Genomic DNA, 17,232 nt, shown 5'->3' on the forward strand with positions numbered 1-17,232 from the left:
TGTATAATGCACTGAAACCACAGCTCCGTATCCACATCCAGGACCCACAGACCTTTCCATGGTTTAACCCAGACGCTTCACATGGCCTAGTTTGGTCCACTGACAGCACATCAACCCCATTATACCACATCGTTTCTCTATTCCTTGCATGCCTCTCACCCTCCTGTATGTTCAGGCCCTGACTGCTCAAAATCTTTTTCACTCCGTCCTTCCTCCTCCAATTTGGTCTCCTGCTTCTCCTTGTTCCCTCAACCACTGAGACACATATATCCTCTTTGTCAGTCTCTTCTCACTCATTCTCTCCATATGTACCAAACTACTTCAACACACCCTCTTCTGCTCTCTCAACCACACCCTTTTTATTACCACATCTCTCTTACCCTTTCATTACTTAATCGATATATGTAAAGTCATAGGGTGGGGGAGGAAGTTAAGGTTCTGGGGAGCGATGAAGAATGTGTGGAAAGAGAAAATGTTATCTCGGAGATCAAAAATGGGTGTTTGAGGAATTAGTAGTTTTAACAATATTATATGGATGTGAGACAAGGGCTATAGATAGGATTGTGCAGAGGAGGGTGGATGTGTTGGATATGAAATGTTTGAGGACAATATGTGGTGTGAGGTGGTTTGATCGAGTAAGTAATGAAAGGGTAAGAGAGATGTGTGGTAATAAAAGGAGTGTGGTTGAGAGAGCAGAAGAGGGTGTTTTGAAATGGTTTGGACATACGGAGACAATGAGTGAGGAAAGGTTCCATTCGCCATCAGGTCTACTCCCACATATCTAAAACACTTCACTTCCAAAATTTCTCCATTCAGACTTACATCCCAACTAACCTATCCCTCAACCCTGCTAAACCTAATAACCTTGCTTTTATTCACATTCACTCTCAACTTTCCCCTTTCCCATACTTTTCCAAACTTAGTCACCAACTTCTGCAGTTTCTCATTCAAATCAGCCACCAGTGCTGTATCATAGGCAAATAACAACTGACTCACTTCCCAGGCCCTCTCATCCCCAATAAGCTGCATACTCACTCCTCTCTCCAAGACCCTTTGCATTTACCTCTCTCACCATCCCATCCATAAACATTTTAAACAACCATGGTGATATTACACACCCCTCCTGCAGACCTTCACTGGGAACCATTCACTTTCCTCTCTTCCTATTTGTACACGTGCCTTACACTTTTAGCAGCTTCCCTTCCACACCACATATTCTTAACACCTTCTACAAAGCATCTATATTAACCCTGTCATATGCCTTCTCCAGGTCCATAAATGCTACATACAAATCCATCTGTCTTTCTAAGTACTTTTCATAGACATTCTTCAAAGCAAACACCTGATCCATGCATCCTCTACCGTTTCTAAAACCGCACTGCTCCTCCCCAGTCTGATGCTCTGTACATGGCATCACCCTTTCACTCAGCACTCTCCCATACAACTTTCCAAGTATACTCAACAAACTTATGCCTCTGTAGTTTGACCACTCACGTTTATCCCCCCTACCTTTATACAGTGGCACTATACCTTCATTTTGCCATTCTTCAGGCACTTCACCATGATCCATACATACATTGAATATCCTTATCAACCAATCAGCAAAACAGAAACCTCCTTCCTTAGTAAATTCATCTACAGTATCATCCACTTCAGTTGCCTTGCTGCATTTCCTCTTCTGCAAGGCTTTCACTACCTCTCTCTAGTCACCAAGCAACTCTCCATGACTCTCTCACTTCACATAACACCCCAACCACAACATCCTACATCTGCCACTCTGTCATCAAACACATTCAACGATCCTCCATCTCCTCCTCACTTCATCACTACCGGTTATCACTTCCCCTTTTGTCCCCATCATCAATGTTCCCATTTGACCTCTTGTCTTTTGCACTTTATTTACCTTCTTCCAAAACATCTTTTTGTGCTTCCTAAAGTTAAATGATACTCTCTCACCTCAACTCTCATTTGCCCTCTTTTTCATCCCGTACACCTTCCCCTTGACCTTCTGTCACTTTCTCTTATGTCTCCAAATTATTTGCACTCCTTCCCTGTAAGTACCACTCTCTTTTTCCCTTTCATTAGGAACTTTACTTGTTCATCCCAGCACTCACTACCTTTCTAATCTGCCCAACTCCCACCTTTTGCATGCCACATGCATCTCTTGCACATATCATCACTGCTTCCCTAAATACCTCCCATTCCTCATTCACTCCCTCACTTCAGCTACTCTCCTTTTTCTGCACTCAAACTTTGCTGGTATTTCTTCTCACGTCTCCTTTCTAAGCTCACTTACTCTCATTGATCTGTTCTCCCCAACATTATTTCCTCTTTTTTGAAAACCTCTACAAATCTTCACCCTTGCATCCACAAGATAGAGATCAGATGTTCCACCAATTGCCTGTCTCAGCATATTCGCATCCACAAGTCTCTCTTTAACACTGTTATCAATTAATATGTAATCTAATAATGCCTGTTGACCATCTCTCTACACACCAGTCTATTTTAATAATAACTCCACAAATTCTTCACCATTTCCATCCATAACTCTGAATACCCCATGCAAACCAAGTGTACCCTCAACTGCCACATTAATCACCTTCGCATTTAAATCACCCATCACTAACACCCAGTCTTGTGCACCAAAACTGCTAACACAATCACACAGCTGCTCCCAAAACTTATCTCTCATGATCTTTCTTCTCATGGCATGGTGCATAAGCACCAATAATCACCCATCTCTCCCTATCCACTTTCAGTTTTACTCACATCAGTGTAGAATTTAATTCCTTACACTCTATCACACTCTTCTATTCTTGTTTTGCAGTGCTACTCCATCCTTAGCTCTTGTCCTCTCACCAACCCTGAATTTACTCCCAAGACATTTCCAAACTATTCTTTCCCTTACACTTGAGCTTCGTTTTACTCAGAGCCAGAACATCCAGGTTTCTTTCCTCAAAAATACTACCTATCTCTCCTTTCTTCTCCTCTTGGTTACATCCATACACATTCAGACACCCCAGTCTAAGCCTTCAAAGAGGGTGAGCACTCCCCTCTTGACTCCTTCTTCTGTTTCTTATTTTAGAAACTGAAATACGGGGTGTGTGTGTGTGTGTGTGTGTGTGTGTCAAGCCCTCTCTCCGCCTACTCTCTTTAACTGCATTCTACAACATGTGGTGAATACACACACACACACACACGCACATATATATCTATTTTTTCTGTTATACCTGATCGCCACTTCCAGTGTTTGCTAGGTAGCGCCAGGAAACAAAGACACATCCACTCATATACACATAAATATACATACAGACACACATACATATACATATATAAACTTGTACATATTCATACTTGCTTGCTTCATCCATTCCTGGCACCACCCCACCCCATAGGAAACAGCATCACCACTCTACGAAGGGGAGGATTTCCAGCCCCCTGCTCCTACCCCTTTTAGTCACCTACTGACATGCCGGGAATACATGGGAAGTATTTTTTTTCTCATACATACATATATATATCATTCCTGGGGATAGGGGAGAAAGACTACCTCCTATGTATTCCCTGCATTTTTACTTTTCCAAAAGAAGGAACAGAAAAGGGGACCAAGTGAGGTTTTTCCCACTAAGGCTCAGTCCTCTGTTCTTCATGATGCCTTGCTAATGCGAGAAATGGCGAATATGTATGAAAAATATATATATTTACTTATTATACTCTGTCACTTTCTCCCGCATTAGCGAGGTAGCGCAAGGAAACAGACATGTGAGAGAATGGCCCAACCCACCCACATACACATGTATATACATAAATGCCCACACATGCACTTATACATACCTATACATTTCAACGTATTCATACATATACATACATAGACATGTACATATGTACACATGTACATATTCATGCATGCTGCCTTCATCCATTCCCATCACCACCCCACCACACATGAAATGGCAACGCACCGCACGCGTGCGTGTGAAATAGGTAGCACTAGGAAAAGACAACAAAGGCCACAATCGTTCACACTCAGTCCCTAGTTGTCATGTGTAATGCACCAAAACCACAGCTCCCTTTCCACATCCAGTCCCCACAAAACTTTCCATGATTTACCCCAGATGCTTCACATGCCCTGGTTCAATCCATTGACAGCACATCGAAACCGTTATACCACATCGTTCCAATTCACTCTATTCCTTGCATGCCTTTCACCCTCCTATATGTTCAGGCCCCGAACAACAACTGACTCATTTCCCAAGCCCTCGCATCCACAACAGACTGCATACTTGCCCCTCTCTCCAAAACTCTCATATTCACCTCCCTAACAACCCCATCCTTAAACAAATTAAACAACCATGGAGACATCACACACCCCTGCGACAAACTGACATTCACTGAGACTCAATAACTTTCCTCTCTTCCTACTCATACACATGCCTTACATCCTCGATGAAAATTTTACACTGCTTCTAGCAACTTCCCTTCCTCACCATATACTCTTAATACCTTCCATAGAGCATCTCTATCATATCTATCATATGCCTTCTCCAGACCCATAAATGCTACATACAGATCCATCTGTTTTTCTATTTCTAACATACACTCTTCAAAGCAAACACCTGATCCACACATTCTCTACCACATCTGAAACCACACTGCTCTTCCTCAGTCTGATGCTCTGTACATGCCTTGACCCCTCTGAATCAGTACCCTCCAATATAATTTCCCAGGAATACTCAACAAACTTATACCTCTGTAATTTGAACACTCACCTTTATCACCCTTGGCCTTTGAACAATGGCACTATGCATACATTCCGCCAATCCTCAGGCACTTCATCATGAACCATATATACATTGAATATCCTCAGCAACCAGTCAACAATAGTCACCCCCTTTTATAATAAATTTAACTGCAATACTATCCTAACCCACCACTTTGAAGGCTTTCATCTTCCACAAAGCTTTCACTACCTCTTCTCTATTGGCATTCTGCCAATCCTGAGGCACTTGACCATGAACCATACGTACATTGAACAATCAACAACACAGTCATCCCCTATTTTACTAAATTCCACAGCAATACCCTCCAAACCTGCCACTTTGCTAGCTTTCATCTTCCGCAAAGCTTTCACTACCTCTTTTCTGTTTACCAAACCATTCTCCCTGACCCTCTCACTTCGCACACCTCCTCAACCAAAACACCCTATATCTGCCACTCTATCATCAAACACATTCAACAAACCTTCAAAATACTCAATCCATCTCCTTCTCACTTCACCACTACTTGTTATTACTTTCCCATTAGCCCCCCTTCACCGATGTCCCATTTGTTCTCTTCTCTTACACACTGTATTTAACTCCTTCCATATTATCTTTTTATTCTCCCTAAAATTTAATGATACTCTCTCACCCCAACTCTCATATGCCCTCTTTTTCACCTCTTGCACCTTTCTCTTGACCTCTTGCCTCTTTCTTTTATACGTCTCCCTGTCATTTGCACTATTTCCCTGCAAAAATTGTCCAAATGCCTCTCTCTTCTCTTTCACTAATAATCTTACTTCTTCATCCCACCACTCACAACCCTTTCTAATCTGCCCACCTTCCGTCTTTCTCATGCCACAGGCATCTTTTGCGCAAGCCATCACTGCTTCCCTAAATACATACTATTCCTCCCCCACTCCCCTTACGTCATTTGCTCTCTTATCCCTGGGGATAGGAGAGAAGGAATACTTCCCATGCATTCCCTGCATTGCGTAGAAGTTGATTAAAGGGGACGGGAGTGGGGGGCTATAAACCGTCCCCTCCTTGTATTTTAACTTTCTAAAAGGGGAAACAGAAGGAGTCATGCGGGGAGTGCTCATCCTTCTCGAAGGCTCAGATTGGTGTGTAAATGTGTGTGCATATAACCAAGATGAGATAAAAGGAGAGATAGGTATTATGTTTGAGGAAAGGATCCTGGATGTTTTGGCTCTGAGTGAAATGAAGCTCAAGGGTAAAAGGGAAGAGTGGTTTGGGAATGTCTTGGGAGTAAAGTTAGGGGTTGGTGAGAGGACAAGAGCAAAGGAAGGAGTAGCACTACCCCTGAAGCAGGAGTTGTGGGAGTACGTGATAGAGTGTAAGAAAGTAAACTCTAAATTGATATGGGTAAATTTAAAGTGGATGGAGAGAGATAGGTGATTATTGGTGCCTGTGCTCCTGGTCATGAGAAAAAAGATCATGAGAAGCAAGTGTTTTGGGAGCAGCTGAGTGAGTGTGTTAGCAGCTTTGATGCACGAGACCAAGTTATAGTGATAGGTGATTTGAATGCAAAGGTGACTAATGTGGCAGTTGAGGGTATAATTGGTGTACATGGGATGTTCAGTGTTTTAAATGGAAATGGCGAAGAGCTTGTAGATTTGTGTGCTGAAAAAGGACTGGTGGTTGGAAATGCCTGGTTTAATGAGAGATATACATAAGTATAAGTATGTAAGTAGGAGAGATGCCCAGAGGGCATTATTGGATTATGTGTTAATTGATAGGCACATGAAAAAGAGACTTTTGGATGTTAATGTGCTGAGAGGGCCAACCGGAGGGATGTCTGATCATTATCTTGTTGAGGCGAAGGTGAGGATTTGTACAGGTTTTCAGAAAAGAAGAGAGAATGTTGGGGTGAAGAGAGTGGTGAGAGTAAGTGAGCTTGGAAGGGAGATTTGTGTGAGGAAGTACCAGGAGAAACTAAGTGCAAAATGGAGAGTATCATTAGATTTTAGGGAGAAATGTGTGGAAGTCGAGAACATTATCTCGGAAAGCAAAAATGGGTATGTTTGAAAGAATAGTGGTTCCAACAATGTTGTATGGTTGCAAGGCGTGGGCTATGGATAGAGTTGTGCAGAGGAGGGTGGATGTGCTGGAAATGAGATGTTTGAGAACAATATGTGGTGTGAGGAGGTTTGATCAAGTAAGTAATAATAGGGTAAGAGAGATGTGTGGTAATAAAAAGAGCGTGGTTGAGAGAGCAGAAGAGGGTGTTTTGAAATGATTTGGTCACATGGAGAGAATGAGTGAGGAAAGATTGACCAAGAGGATATATGTGTCAGAGGTGGAGGGAACAAAGAGAAGTGGGAGACCGAATTGGAAGTGGAAAGATGGAGTGAAAAAGATTTTGAGTGATCGGGGCCTGAACATGCAGGAGGGTGAAAGGCGTGCGAGGAATAGAGTAAATTGGGACGATGTGGTATACCGGGGTCGACATGCTGTCAATGGATTGAACCAGGGCATGTGAAGAGTCTGGGGTAAACCATGGAAAGTTGTGTGGGGCCTGGATGTGGAAAGGGAGCTGTGGTTTCGGTGCATTATTACATGACAGCTAGAGACTGAGTGTGAATGAATGGGGCCTTTGTTGTCTTCCTAGTGCTACCTCGCACACATGAGGGGGGGTTATTTCATGTTTGGCAGGGTGGCGATGGGAATGAATAAAGGCAGACAGTATGAATTATGTACATGTGTATGTATGTATATGTCTGTGTGTGTATATATATGTATATGTTGAGATGTATAGGTATGTATATTTGCGTGTGTGGATGTGTATGTATATACATGTGTATGTGGGAGGGTTGGGCCATTCTTTCATCTGTTTCCTTGTGCTACCTCACTAATGCGGGAGACAGCGACAAAGCAAAATAAATATAAATAAAAAAAAAAATGTTTTGGACGGAGGTAAATAAAGTGCATAAGACAAGAGAACAAATGGAAAATTGGTGAAGGGGGCAAATGGGGAGGTAATAACAAGTAGTAGTGAAGTGAAAGGGAGATGGATTGAGTATTTTGAAGGTGTGTTGAATGTACGTGATGATAGAGTGTCAGATATAGGGTATTTTGGTCGAGGTGGTTTGTGAAGTGAGAGGGTCAGGGAGAATGGTTTGGTAAACAGAGAAGAGGTAGTGAAAGCTTTGCAGAAGATGAAAGCCGGCAAAGTGGCAGGTTTGGATGATATTGCTGTGGAATTTATTAAAATAGGGGATGACTGTGTTGTTGATTGTTCAATGTATGTATGGTTCATGGTGAAGTGCCTGAGGATTGGTAGAATGCATGCATAATGCCATTGTACAAAGACAAAGGGGATAAATGTGAGTGTTCAAATTACAGAGGTATAAATTTGTTGAGTATTCCTGGTAAATTATATGAAGGGTATTGATTGAGAGGGTCAAGGCATGTACAGAGCATCAGATTGGGGAGGAGCAGTTTGGTTTCAGAAGTTGTAGAGGATGTGTGGATCAGGTGTTTGCTTTGAAGAATGTATGTGAGAAATAGAAAAACAGATGGATCTGTATGTAGCATTTATGGATCTGGAGAAGGCTTATAATAGATATGACAGAGATGCACCTATGGAAGGTATTAAGAGTATATGGGGTGGAAGGTAAGTTGCTAGAAGCAGTGAAAAGTTTTTATCGAGGCTGTAAGGCATGTGTATGAGCAGGAAGAGAGGAAAGTAATTGGTTCCCAGTGAATGTTGGTTTGCAGCAGGGTTGCGTGATGTCTCCATGGTTGTTTAATTTGTTTATGGATGGTGTTGTTAGGGAGGTGAATGCAAGAGTTTTGGAGAGAGGGGCAAGTATGCTGTCTTTTGTCGATGAGAGGCTTTGGGAAGTGAGTCAGTTGTTGTTCACTGATGATACAGCACTGGTGGCTGATTCAGGTGAGAAACTGCAGAAGCTGGTGACTGAGTTTGGTAAAGTGTGTGAAAGATGAAAGTTGAGAGTAAATGTGAATAAGAGCAAGGTTATTAGGTACAGTAGGGTTGAGGAACAAGTAAATTGGGAGGTAAGTTTGAATGGAGAAAAACTGGAGGAAGTGAAGTGCTTTCGATATCTTGGAGTGGATTTGGCAGCAGATGGAACCATGGAAGTGGAAGTGAGTCACAGGGTGGGGGAGGGGGCAAAGGTTCTGGGAGCACTGAAGAATGTGTGGAAGCCGAGAACATTATCTCGGAGCAAAAATGGGAATAGTGGTTCCAACAATGTTATATGGTTGTGAGGCATGAGTGATAGATAGGGTTGTGCGGAGGAGGGTGGATGTGATGGAAATGAGATGCTTGAGGACAATATGCGATGTGAGGTGGTTTGATTGAGTAAGTAATGAAAGGGTAAGAGAGATGTATGGTAATAAAAAGTGTGGTTGAGAGAGCAGGAGAAGGTGTATTGAAATGGTTTGGTCACATGGAGAGAATGAGTGAGGAAATATTGACAAAGAGGATACGTGTCAGAGGTGAAGGGAACGAGGAAGTGGGAGACCAAATTGGAGATGGAAGGATGGTGTGAAAAAGATTTTGACTGATCAGGGCTTGAACATACTGGAGGGTGAATGGCATGCAAGGAATAGAGTGAATTGGAACGATGTGGTATACCGAGGTCGACATGCTGTCAGTGGATTGAACCAGGGCATGTGAAGCGTCTGGGGTAAACCATGGAAAGTCTTGTGGAGCCTGGATGTGGAAAGGTGCATTACACATGACAGCTAGAGACTAAGCGTGAATGAATTTGGCCTTTGTTGATGTTTCCTGGCGCTACCTCACACGCACGCGGGGTGAGGGGGTGCCATTTCATGTGTAGCGGGGTGGTGGCAGGAATGGATGAAGGCAGCATGTATGAATATGTACATGTGTATATATGTATATGTATGTATATGTATGTATACGCTGAAATGTATAGGTAGGTATATGTGCGTGTGTGGGCGTTTATGTATTTACATGTGTATGTAGATGGGTTAGGCCATTCTTTCGTCTGTTCTTTTGCGCTACCTCGTTAACGCAGGAGACAGCGACAAAGTATAATAAATAAATAAAATATATAAATGTATAGTATACTTAACCGCCGTCACCTGCATTAGCAAGATAGCGCAAGGAAACAGACAAGAATGGCCCCACCCATCCACATATATGGACATATCTATTTATAAATATAACTAAATATTATATAGATTGATAGTAGAATGCCAAAAGGTGAGAGCAAATGACGTGAGAGGTGTGGGAGAGTCATGGGATGTATTTAGGGAAGCAGTGATAGCTTGCGCAAAAGATGCATGTGGCACGAGAAAGGTGGGAGGTGGGCAGATTAGAAAGGGTAGTGAGTGGTGAGCTGAAGAAGTAAGGTTGTTAGTGAAAGAGAAGAGAGAGACGTTTGGATGATTTTTGCAAGGAAGTAGTGCAAATGACTGGGAGATGTTTAAAAGAAAGCAGCAATCTAGAGAAAGATGTGAAAAAGAGGGCAAATGAGAGTTGGGATGAGAGAGTATCATTAAACTTTTGGGAGAATAAAAAGATGTTTTGGAAGGAGCTAAATAAAGTATGTAAAAGGAGAATAAATGGGAACATAGGTGAAGGGGGCAAATGGGAAGGTAATAACATTTTTGCTCTCTCAGATAATGTTCTCTCCTTCCACACATTCTTCATCGCTTCCAAAACCTTTGCCTCCTCCCTCATCCTGTGACTCACTTCTGCTTCCATGGTTCCATCCCCTGCTAAGTCCACTCCCAGATATCCAAAACATTTCACTTCCTCCAGTTTTTCTCCATTCAAACTTACATCCCAATTAACTTGTCCCTTAACCCTACTGAACCTAATAACCTTGCTCTTATTCACATTTACTCTCAACTTTATCCTTTCACACACTTTTCCAAAGTCAGTCACCAAATTGTGCAGTTTCCCCTCGAATCAGCCACGAGAGCTGTATCATCAGCGAACAACAACAGACTCACTTTCCAGGCCCTCTCATCTCCAACAGGCTGCATACTCGCCCCTGTCTCCAAAACTCTTGCATTTACCTCCCTAACCACCCCATCCATAAATACATTAAACAACCATGGGGACATCACACACCCGCGCTGCAGATTGACCTTCAATGGGAAACAGTCACCCTCCTCTCTTCCTACGAGTACACATGCCTTACATCCTTGGTAAAAACTTTTCACAGCTTCTAGCAGCTTACCTCCCACATCATATACTCTTAAGACCTTCCATAAAACATCTCTATCAACCCTGTCATATGCCTTCTCCAGATCCATAAATGCTACATAGAAATCCATCTGTTTTTCTAAGTATTTATCACATACATTCTTCAAAGCAAACACCTGATCCACACATCCTCTACCACTTCTGAAACCACACTGCTCTTGCCCAATCAGATGCTCTGTACAAGTCTTCACCCTCTCTATTAATACCTTGCCATATAATTTCCCAGGAATACTCAACAAACTTATGCCTCTGTAGTTTGAACACTCATCTTTATCCCCTTTGCCTTTGTACAATGGAACTATACACGCATTCCACCAATCCTCAGGCACTTCACCATGATTCATACATACATTAAATAACCTTACCAACCAGTCAACAATACAGTCACCCCCTTTCTTAATAAATTCCACTGCAATACCATCCAAACCTCCATTATCATTTCCTCCATTATCAAGTTAATTAAAGAACAGCTAAGGCTACAAATACTACAATATAAATTTTTCTTCCTTAAAACTTAGAATTTTAGCCAATTTAATGTTTAAATCCTCATACCTCTAAACTTGACATTTTTTTTTTAAAGTTTGGTTGTCTTCTCTGTAATATCTTTTACTTTTCTTTTGCTGAGATGTGAAACCATGAAAAAAATATGTTTGTTCTCACATTGCTTACTGTTCAGGGGTAGGTGCATTACATTCTTCCTTAGTAACTAAAGCAGAATAGGAAATGGAACTATACAACAGCGGTAGCAGCAAGCCAGGTGTCTAGGTTCATTATAGGAGCATCAGATGAGATAAAGGATGTTCCACAATACTGAGACTACCAACAGAGGATGGGAAGAAAAGGAAGTAAATAACATGTAACTGTCGTTAGTGTGCTGTTCAAATTCCTCTTAATCAATGCTTATTTGAAGCCCCTTCCATTAACTATCACCTTTTATTCTTAGCACATTCCATAAATGGTATTCTTGGCAGCTTCCTTTAATGGAATTTCTTTTTATGTACAGGTTGAACTTTAATCCGGCAGCTGTGGGACCTGGCCATTACCATACCACAGAAAATGCCGGAAAACAGAAATTGACCGACCCCTAAGGAAATCGCGTGCAAACATATTCCCAACCCTTAGCCTTGCCTGCTCATTCCAGTACATATTGCTGTGTTATTAAAGTTAGAGCAAAGCTTAAAATAGGAAATAATTTTTTTTTTTTTTTTTTTTTGCTTTGTCGCTGTCTCCCGCGTTTGCGAGGTAGCGCAAGGAAACAGACGAAAGAAATGGCCCAACCCACCCCCATACACATGTATATACATACGTCCACACACGCAAATATACATACCTACACAGCTTTCCATGGTTTACCCCAGATGCTTCACATGCCTTGATTCAATCCACTGACAGCACGTCAACCCCGGTATACCACATTGCTCCAGTTCACTCTATTCCTTGCCCTCCTTTCACCCTCCTGCATGTTCAGGCCCCGATCACACAAAATCTTTTTCACTCCATCTTTCCACCTCCAATTTGGTCTCCCTCTTCTCCTCATTCCCTCCACCTCCGACACATATATCCTCTTGGTCAATCTTTCCTCGCTCATTCTCTCCATGTGCCCAAACCATTTCAAAACACCCTCTTCTTTTCTCTCAACCACACTCTTTTTATTTCCACACATCTCTCTTACCCTTACGTTACTTACTCGATCAAACCACCTCACACCACACATTGTCCTCAAACATCTCATTTCCAGCACATCCATCCTCCTGCGCACAACTCTATCCATAGCCCATGCCTCGCAACCATACAACATTGTTGGAACCACTATTCCTTCAAACATACCCATTTTTGCTTTCCGAGATAATGTTCTCGACTTCCACACATTCTTCAAGGCTCCCAGAATTTTCGCCCCCTCCCCCACCCTATGATCCACTTCCGCTTCCATGGTTCCATCCGCTGCCAGATCCACTCCCAGATATCTAAAACACTTCACTTCCTCCAGTTTTTCTCCATTCAAACTCACCTCCCAATTGACTTGACCCTCAACCCTACTGTACCTAATAACCTTGCTCTTATTCACATTTACTCTTAACTTTCTTCTTTCACACACTTTACCAAACTCATTCACCAGCTTCTGCAGTTTCTCACATGAATCAGCCACCAGCGCTGTATCATCAGCGAACAACAACTGACTCACTTCCCAAGCTCTCTCATCCCCAACAGACTTCATACTTGCCCCTCTTTCCAAAACACTTGCATTCACCTCCCTAACAACCCCATCCATAAACAAATTAAACAACCATGGAGACATCACACACCCCTGCCGCAAACCTACATTCACTGAGAACCAATCACTTTCCTCTCTTCCTACACGTACACATGCCTTACATCCTCGATAAAAACTTTTCACTGCTTCTAACAACTTGCCTCCCACACCATATATTCTTAATACCTTCCACAGAGCATCTCTATCAACTCTATCATATGCCTTCTCCAGATCCATAAATGCTACAGACAAATCCATTTGCTTTTCTAAGTATTTCTCACATACATTCTTCAAAGCAAACACCTGATCCACACATCCTCTACCACTTCTGAAACCACACTGCTCTTCCCCAATCTGAAGCTCTGTACATGCCTTCACCCTCTCAATCAATATCCTCCCATATAATTTACCAGGAATACTCAACAAACTTATACCTCTGTAATTTGAGCACTCACTCTTATCCCCTTTGCCTTTGTACAATGGCACTATGCACGCATTCCGCCAATCCTCAGGCACCTCACCATGAGTCATACATACATTAAATAACCTTACCAACCAGTCAACAATACAGTCACCCCCTTTTTTAATAAATTCCACTGCAATACCATCCAAACCTGCTGCCTTGCCGGCTTTCATCTTCCGCAAAGCTTTTACTACCTCTTCTCTGTTTACCAAATCATTTTCCCTAACCCTCTCACTTTGCACACCACCTCGACCAAAACACCCTATATCTGCCACTCTATCATCAAACACATTCAACAAACCTTCAAAATACTCACTCCATCTCCTTCTCACATCACCACTACTTGTTATCACCTCCCCATTTGCACCCTTCACTGAAGTTCCCATTTGCTCCCTTGTCTTACGCACTTTATTTACCTCCTTCCAGAACATCTTTTTATTCTCCCTAAAATTTAATGATACTCTCTCACCCCAACTCTCATTTGCCCTTTTTTTCACCTCTTGCACCTTTCTCTTGACCTCCTGTCTCTTTCTTTTATACATCTCCCACTCAATTGCATTTTTTCCCTGCAAAAATCGTCCAAATGCCTCTCTCTTCTCTTTCACTAATACTCTTACTTCTTCATCCCACCACTCACTACCTTTTCTAATCAACCCACCTCCCACTCTTCTCATGCCACAAGCATCTTTTGCGCAATCCATCAGTGATTCCCAAAATACATCCCATTCCTCCCCCACTCCCCTTACTTCATTGTTCTCAGAACTTTTTTTTTTTTTTAAAGGGGAAGTAAATGTTTATAGTTGTGTTACTGGAGTGATAGTTTTCATACATGGTGCTTTGACAAGAAAATAGTGAATTGGAAAAAATGTAGCTTAGGCATTGAATCTTATTGATACAGTGGTTAAATTGATGAGAACTACTATTGACGTTTGTGTAAATAAATTATACATTTCCTTTTTCCATAGCCAGAGGTTGAACCATTATGTGACATTCATTTTTTCATTTCATTTCAAGATAGAAGTTTCTGTTTTCTAAATTGTTTCTTACATTTTTCATACATATATATATATGTATGTGTGTGTGTGTGTATATGTGCGTATGTATGTGTATGTGTGTGTATGTGTGTATATATATATATATATATATATATATATATATATATATATATATATATATATATATATATATATATATTATCCCTGGGGATAGGGGTGAAAGAATACTTCCCACGCATTCCTCGCGTGTCGTAGAAAGCGACTAGAGGGGACGGGAGCGGGGGGCCAGAAATCCTCCCCTCCTTGTATTTTTTTAACTCTCTAAAATGGGAAACAGAAGAAGGAGTCACGCGGGGAGTGCTCATCCTCCTCGAAGGCTCAGATTGGGGTGCCTAAATGTGTGTGGATGTAACCAAGATGTGAAAAAAGGAGAGATAGGTAGTATGTTTAAGGAAAGGAACCTGGATGTTTTGGCTCTGAGTGAAACGAAGCTCAAGGGTAAAGGGGAAGAGTGGTTTGGGAATGTCTTGGGAGTAAAGTCAGGGGTTAGTGAGAGGACAAGAGCAAGGGAAGGAGTAGCAGTACTCCTGAAACAGGAGTTGTGGGAGTATGTGATAGAATGTAAGAAAGTAAATTCTCGATTAATATGGGTAAAACTGAAAGTTGATGGAGAGAGATGGGTGATTATTGGTGCATATGCACCTGGGCATGAGAAGAAAGATCATGAGAGGCAAGTGTTTTGGGATCAGCTGAATGAGTGTGTTAGTGGTTTTGATGCACGAGACCGGGTTATAGTGATGGGTGATTTGAATGCAAAGGTGAGTAATGTGGCAGTTGAGGGAATAATTGGTATACATGGGGTGTTCAGTGTTGTAAATGGAAATGGTGAAGAGCTTGTAGATTTATGTGCTGAAAAAGGACCAGTGATTGGGAATACCTGGTTTAAAAAGCGAGATATACATAAGTATACTTATGTAAGTAGGAGAGATGGCCAGAGAGCGTTATTGGATTACGTGTTAATTGACAGGCGCGCGAAAGAGAGACTTTTGGATGTTAATGTGCTGAGAGGTGCAACTGGAGGGATGTCTGATCATTATCTTGTGGAGGCTAAGGTGAAGATTTGTATGGGTTTTCAGAAAAGAAGAGTGAATGTTGGGGTGAAGAGGGTGGTGAGAGTAAGTGAGCTTGGGAAGGAGACTTGTGTGAGGAAGTACCAGGAGAGACTGAGTACAGAATGGAAAAAGGAAATAATACAACCATCAAATCTTTCAAACAAGGTTTTTATCGTTACATCAGTTTACATCAGAAGTATCCCCAGATGGAGACCCCTCAGTATCTTAGGCAAGGGTTTTTCGTTGCATATGACACCAGTAAGGGCAGATTCATTAGCATTATATTTGTTCTAGGTTTTCTGCTGCCACTAACAGTGCAAATTTATCTTCAAACTTTGTTGCAGCTTTGTGATGAGTAGTCAAGGTAATGAACGACAATAGGTTAGTAGTTGGCTTTGGTTTATCATCAAGGCAGCCAGCCCACACTGCATCAGTCCCAGCCAGGCAACTGGCTCGTACACTCTCTTTCACTCTTTTTGCTGTTTTTTTTTTTTTTTTTCATAGAGAATCTGAGTTTTATCAATTCTTTTAATATGACCTTACACTATGAGCTTCCATGTCAGCACTAAGCTTTTCTCCACACACACTATGTGCTGAAATTCAGTGTCTCCACTTAAACTTGTGTAACCATCCATGCGAATATTCACAGTAGTAGTCCAGTTTTAGTTGTCTATGAAAAACTCTAGTCTGCTTGATAAGCATCTCTCCAGAAATTCTTACATCTCGTTACACTGGAGCTTAAACCCACTTTACAAGTGCAGTGTCTAATTCTGTACTCTTGGCACCTTTCAAAGCTTTCAGAAACTTTAACCTTTTCTGGCTTTCATATTTAGCAAAAAACTGAATATAAAAAATTAACAGGACTGTTAATTAGCTCAGCTGCAGTGTAAACAGGTACTGGCACCTTAGCGCTGCGAAACAGCATTGCATAAACTATTGATGGCAGATTCAAAATGTGCCAGACCATGGGAATTGCTGGACCACAGAGCACCAGATTAGAGGTACATACTGTATATATTGGATATCAGAGTAATTATACATTTTCATTCATCAAAATGTGAGTAGCCATATACCCAACAACATGGAAAGCATAACCTAACTTGATACGGGATAGTGACTTTTGCGTTAGAGACAGCTAGTTGTGTCTCTTTCTCCTGCAACTTCCAGAATAAAAAAAGTTTATCATTGTATTATTAAGACACAGAGACTGCAAGGAGAAACAACAAGAAGGAAAAAAGGATGAGAACCATGTCAGTGGACCTCCCAACAACTAGAATTGAGATTAACCCCTCCATCTCTGACACCGGCCAGCACAACACACACACAAGGTGAGTCATCATGTATTGGTATATAGAGGCACTGGGAGGTTATTTCTCAGAGAAGTGAGGATAAGACATAAGATACATGTAGGAGTATTATATTCTA

General features: G+C 41.7%; 1 protein-coding gene across 5 annotated transcripts in view; it reads left to right on the top strand.

The window, feature by feature from the left end:
- The window catches only part of LOC139751345 (insulin-like peptide 7), a 77,623-nt gene that overhangs the window by 52,724 nt on the left and 7,667 nt on the right, over positions 1-17,232 (top strand). For all 5 annotated transcript variants that reach the window (XM_071666704.1, XM_071666700.1, XM_071666702.1 and 2 more), the window contains exon 4: positions 17,006-17,135. In XM_071666704.1, the coding sequence (XP_071522805.1) occupies positions 17,006-17,135 (130 nt within the window). The remainder of the gene's footprint in view (positions 1-17,005; positions 17,136-17,232) is intronic.

This window comes from Panulirus ornatus, chromosome 11 (genome assembly GCF_036320965.1).
Source record: "Panulirus ornatus isolate Po-2019 chromosome 11, ASM3632096v1, whole genome shotgun sequence".
In the NCBI taxonomy this organism is placed as follows: Eukaryota; Metazoa; Arthropoda; class Malacostraca; order Decapoda; family Palinuridae; genus Panulirus; species Panulirus ornatus.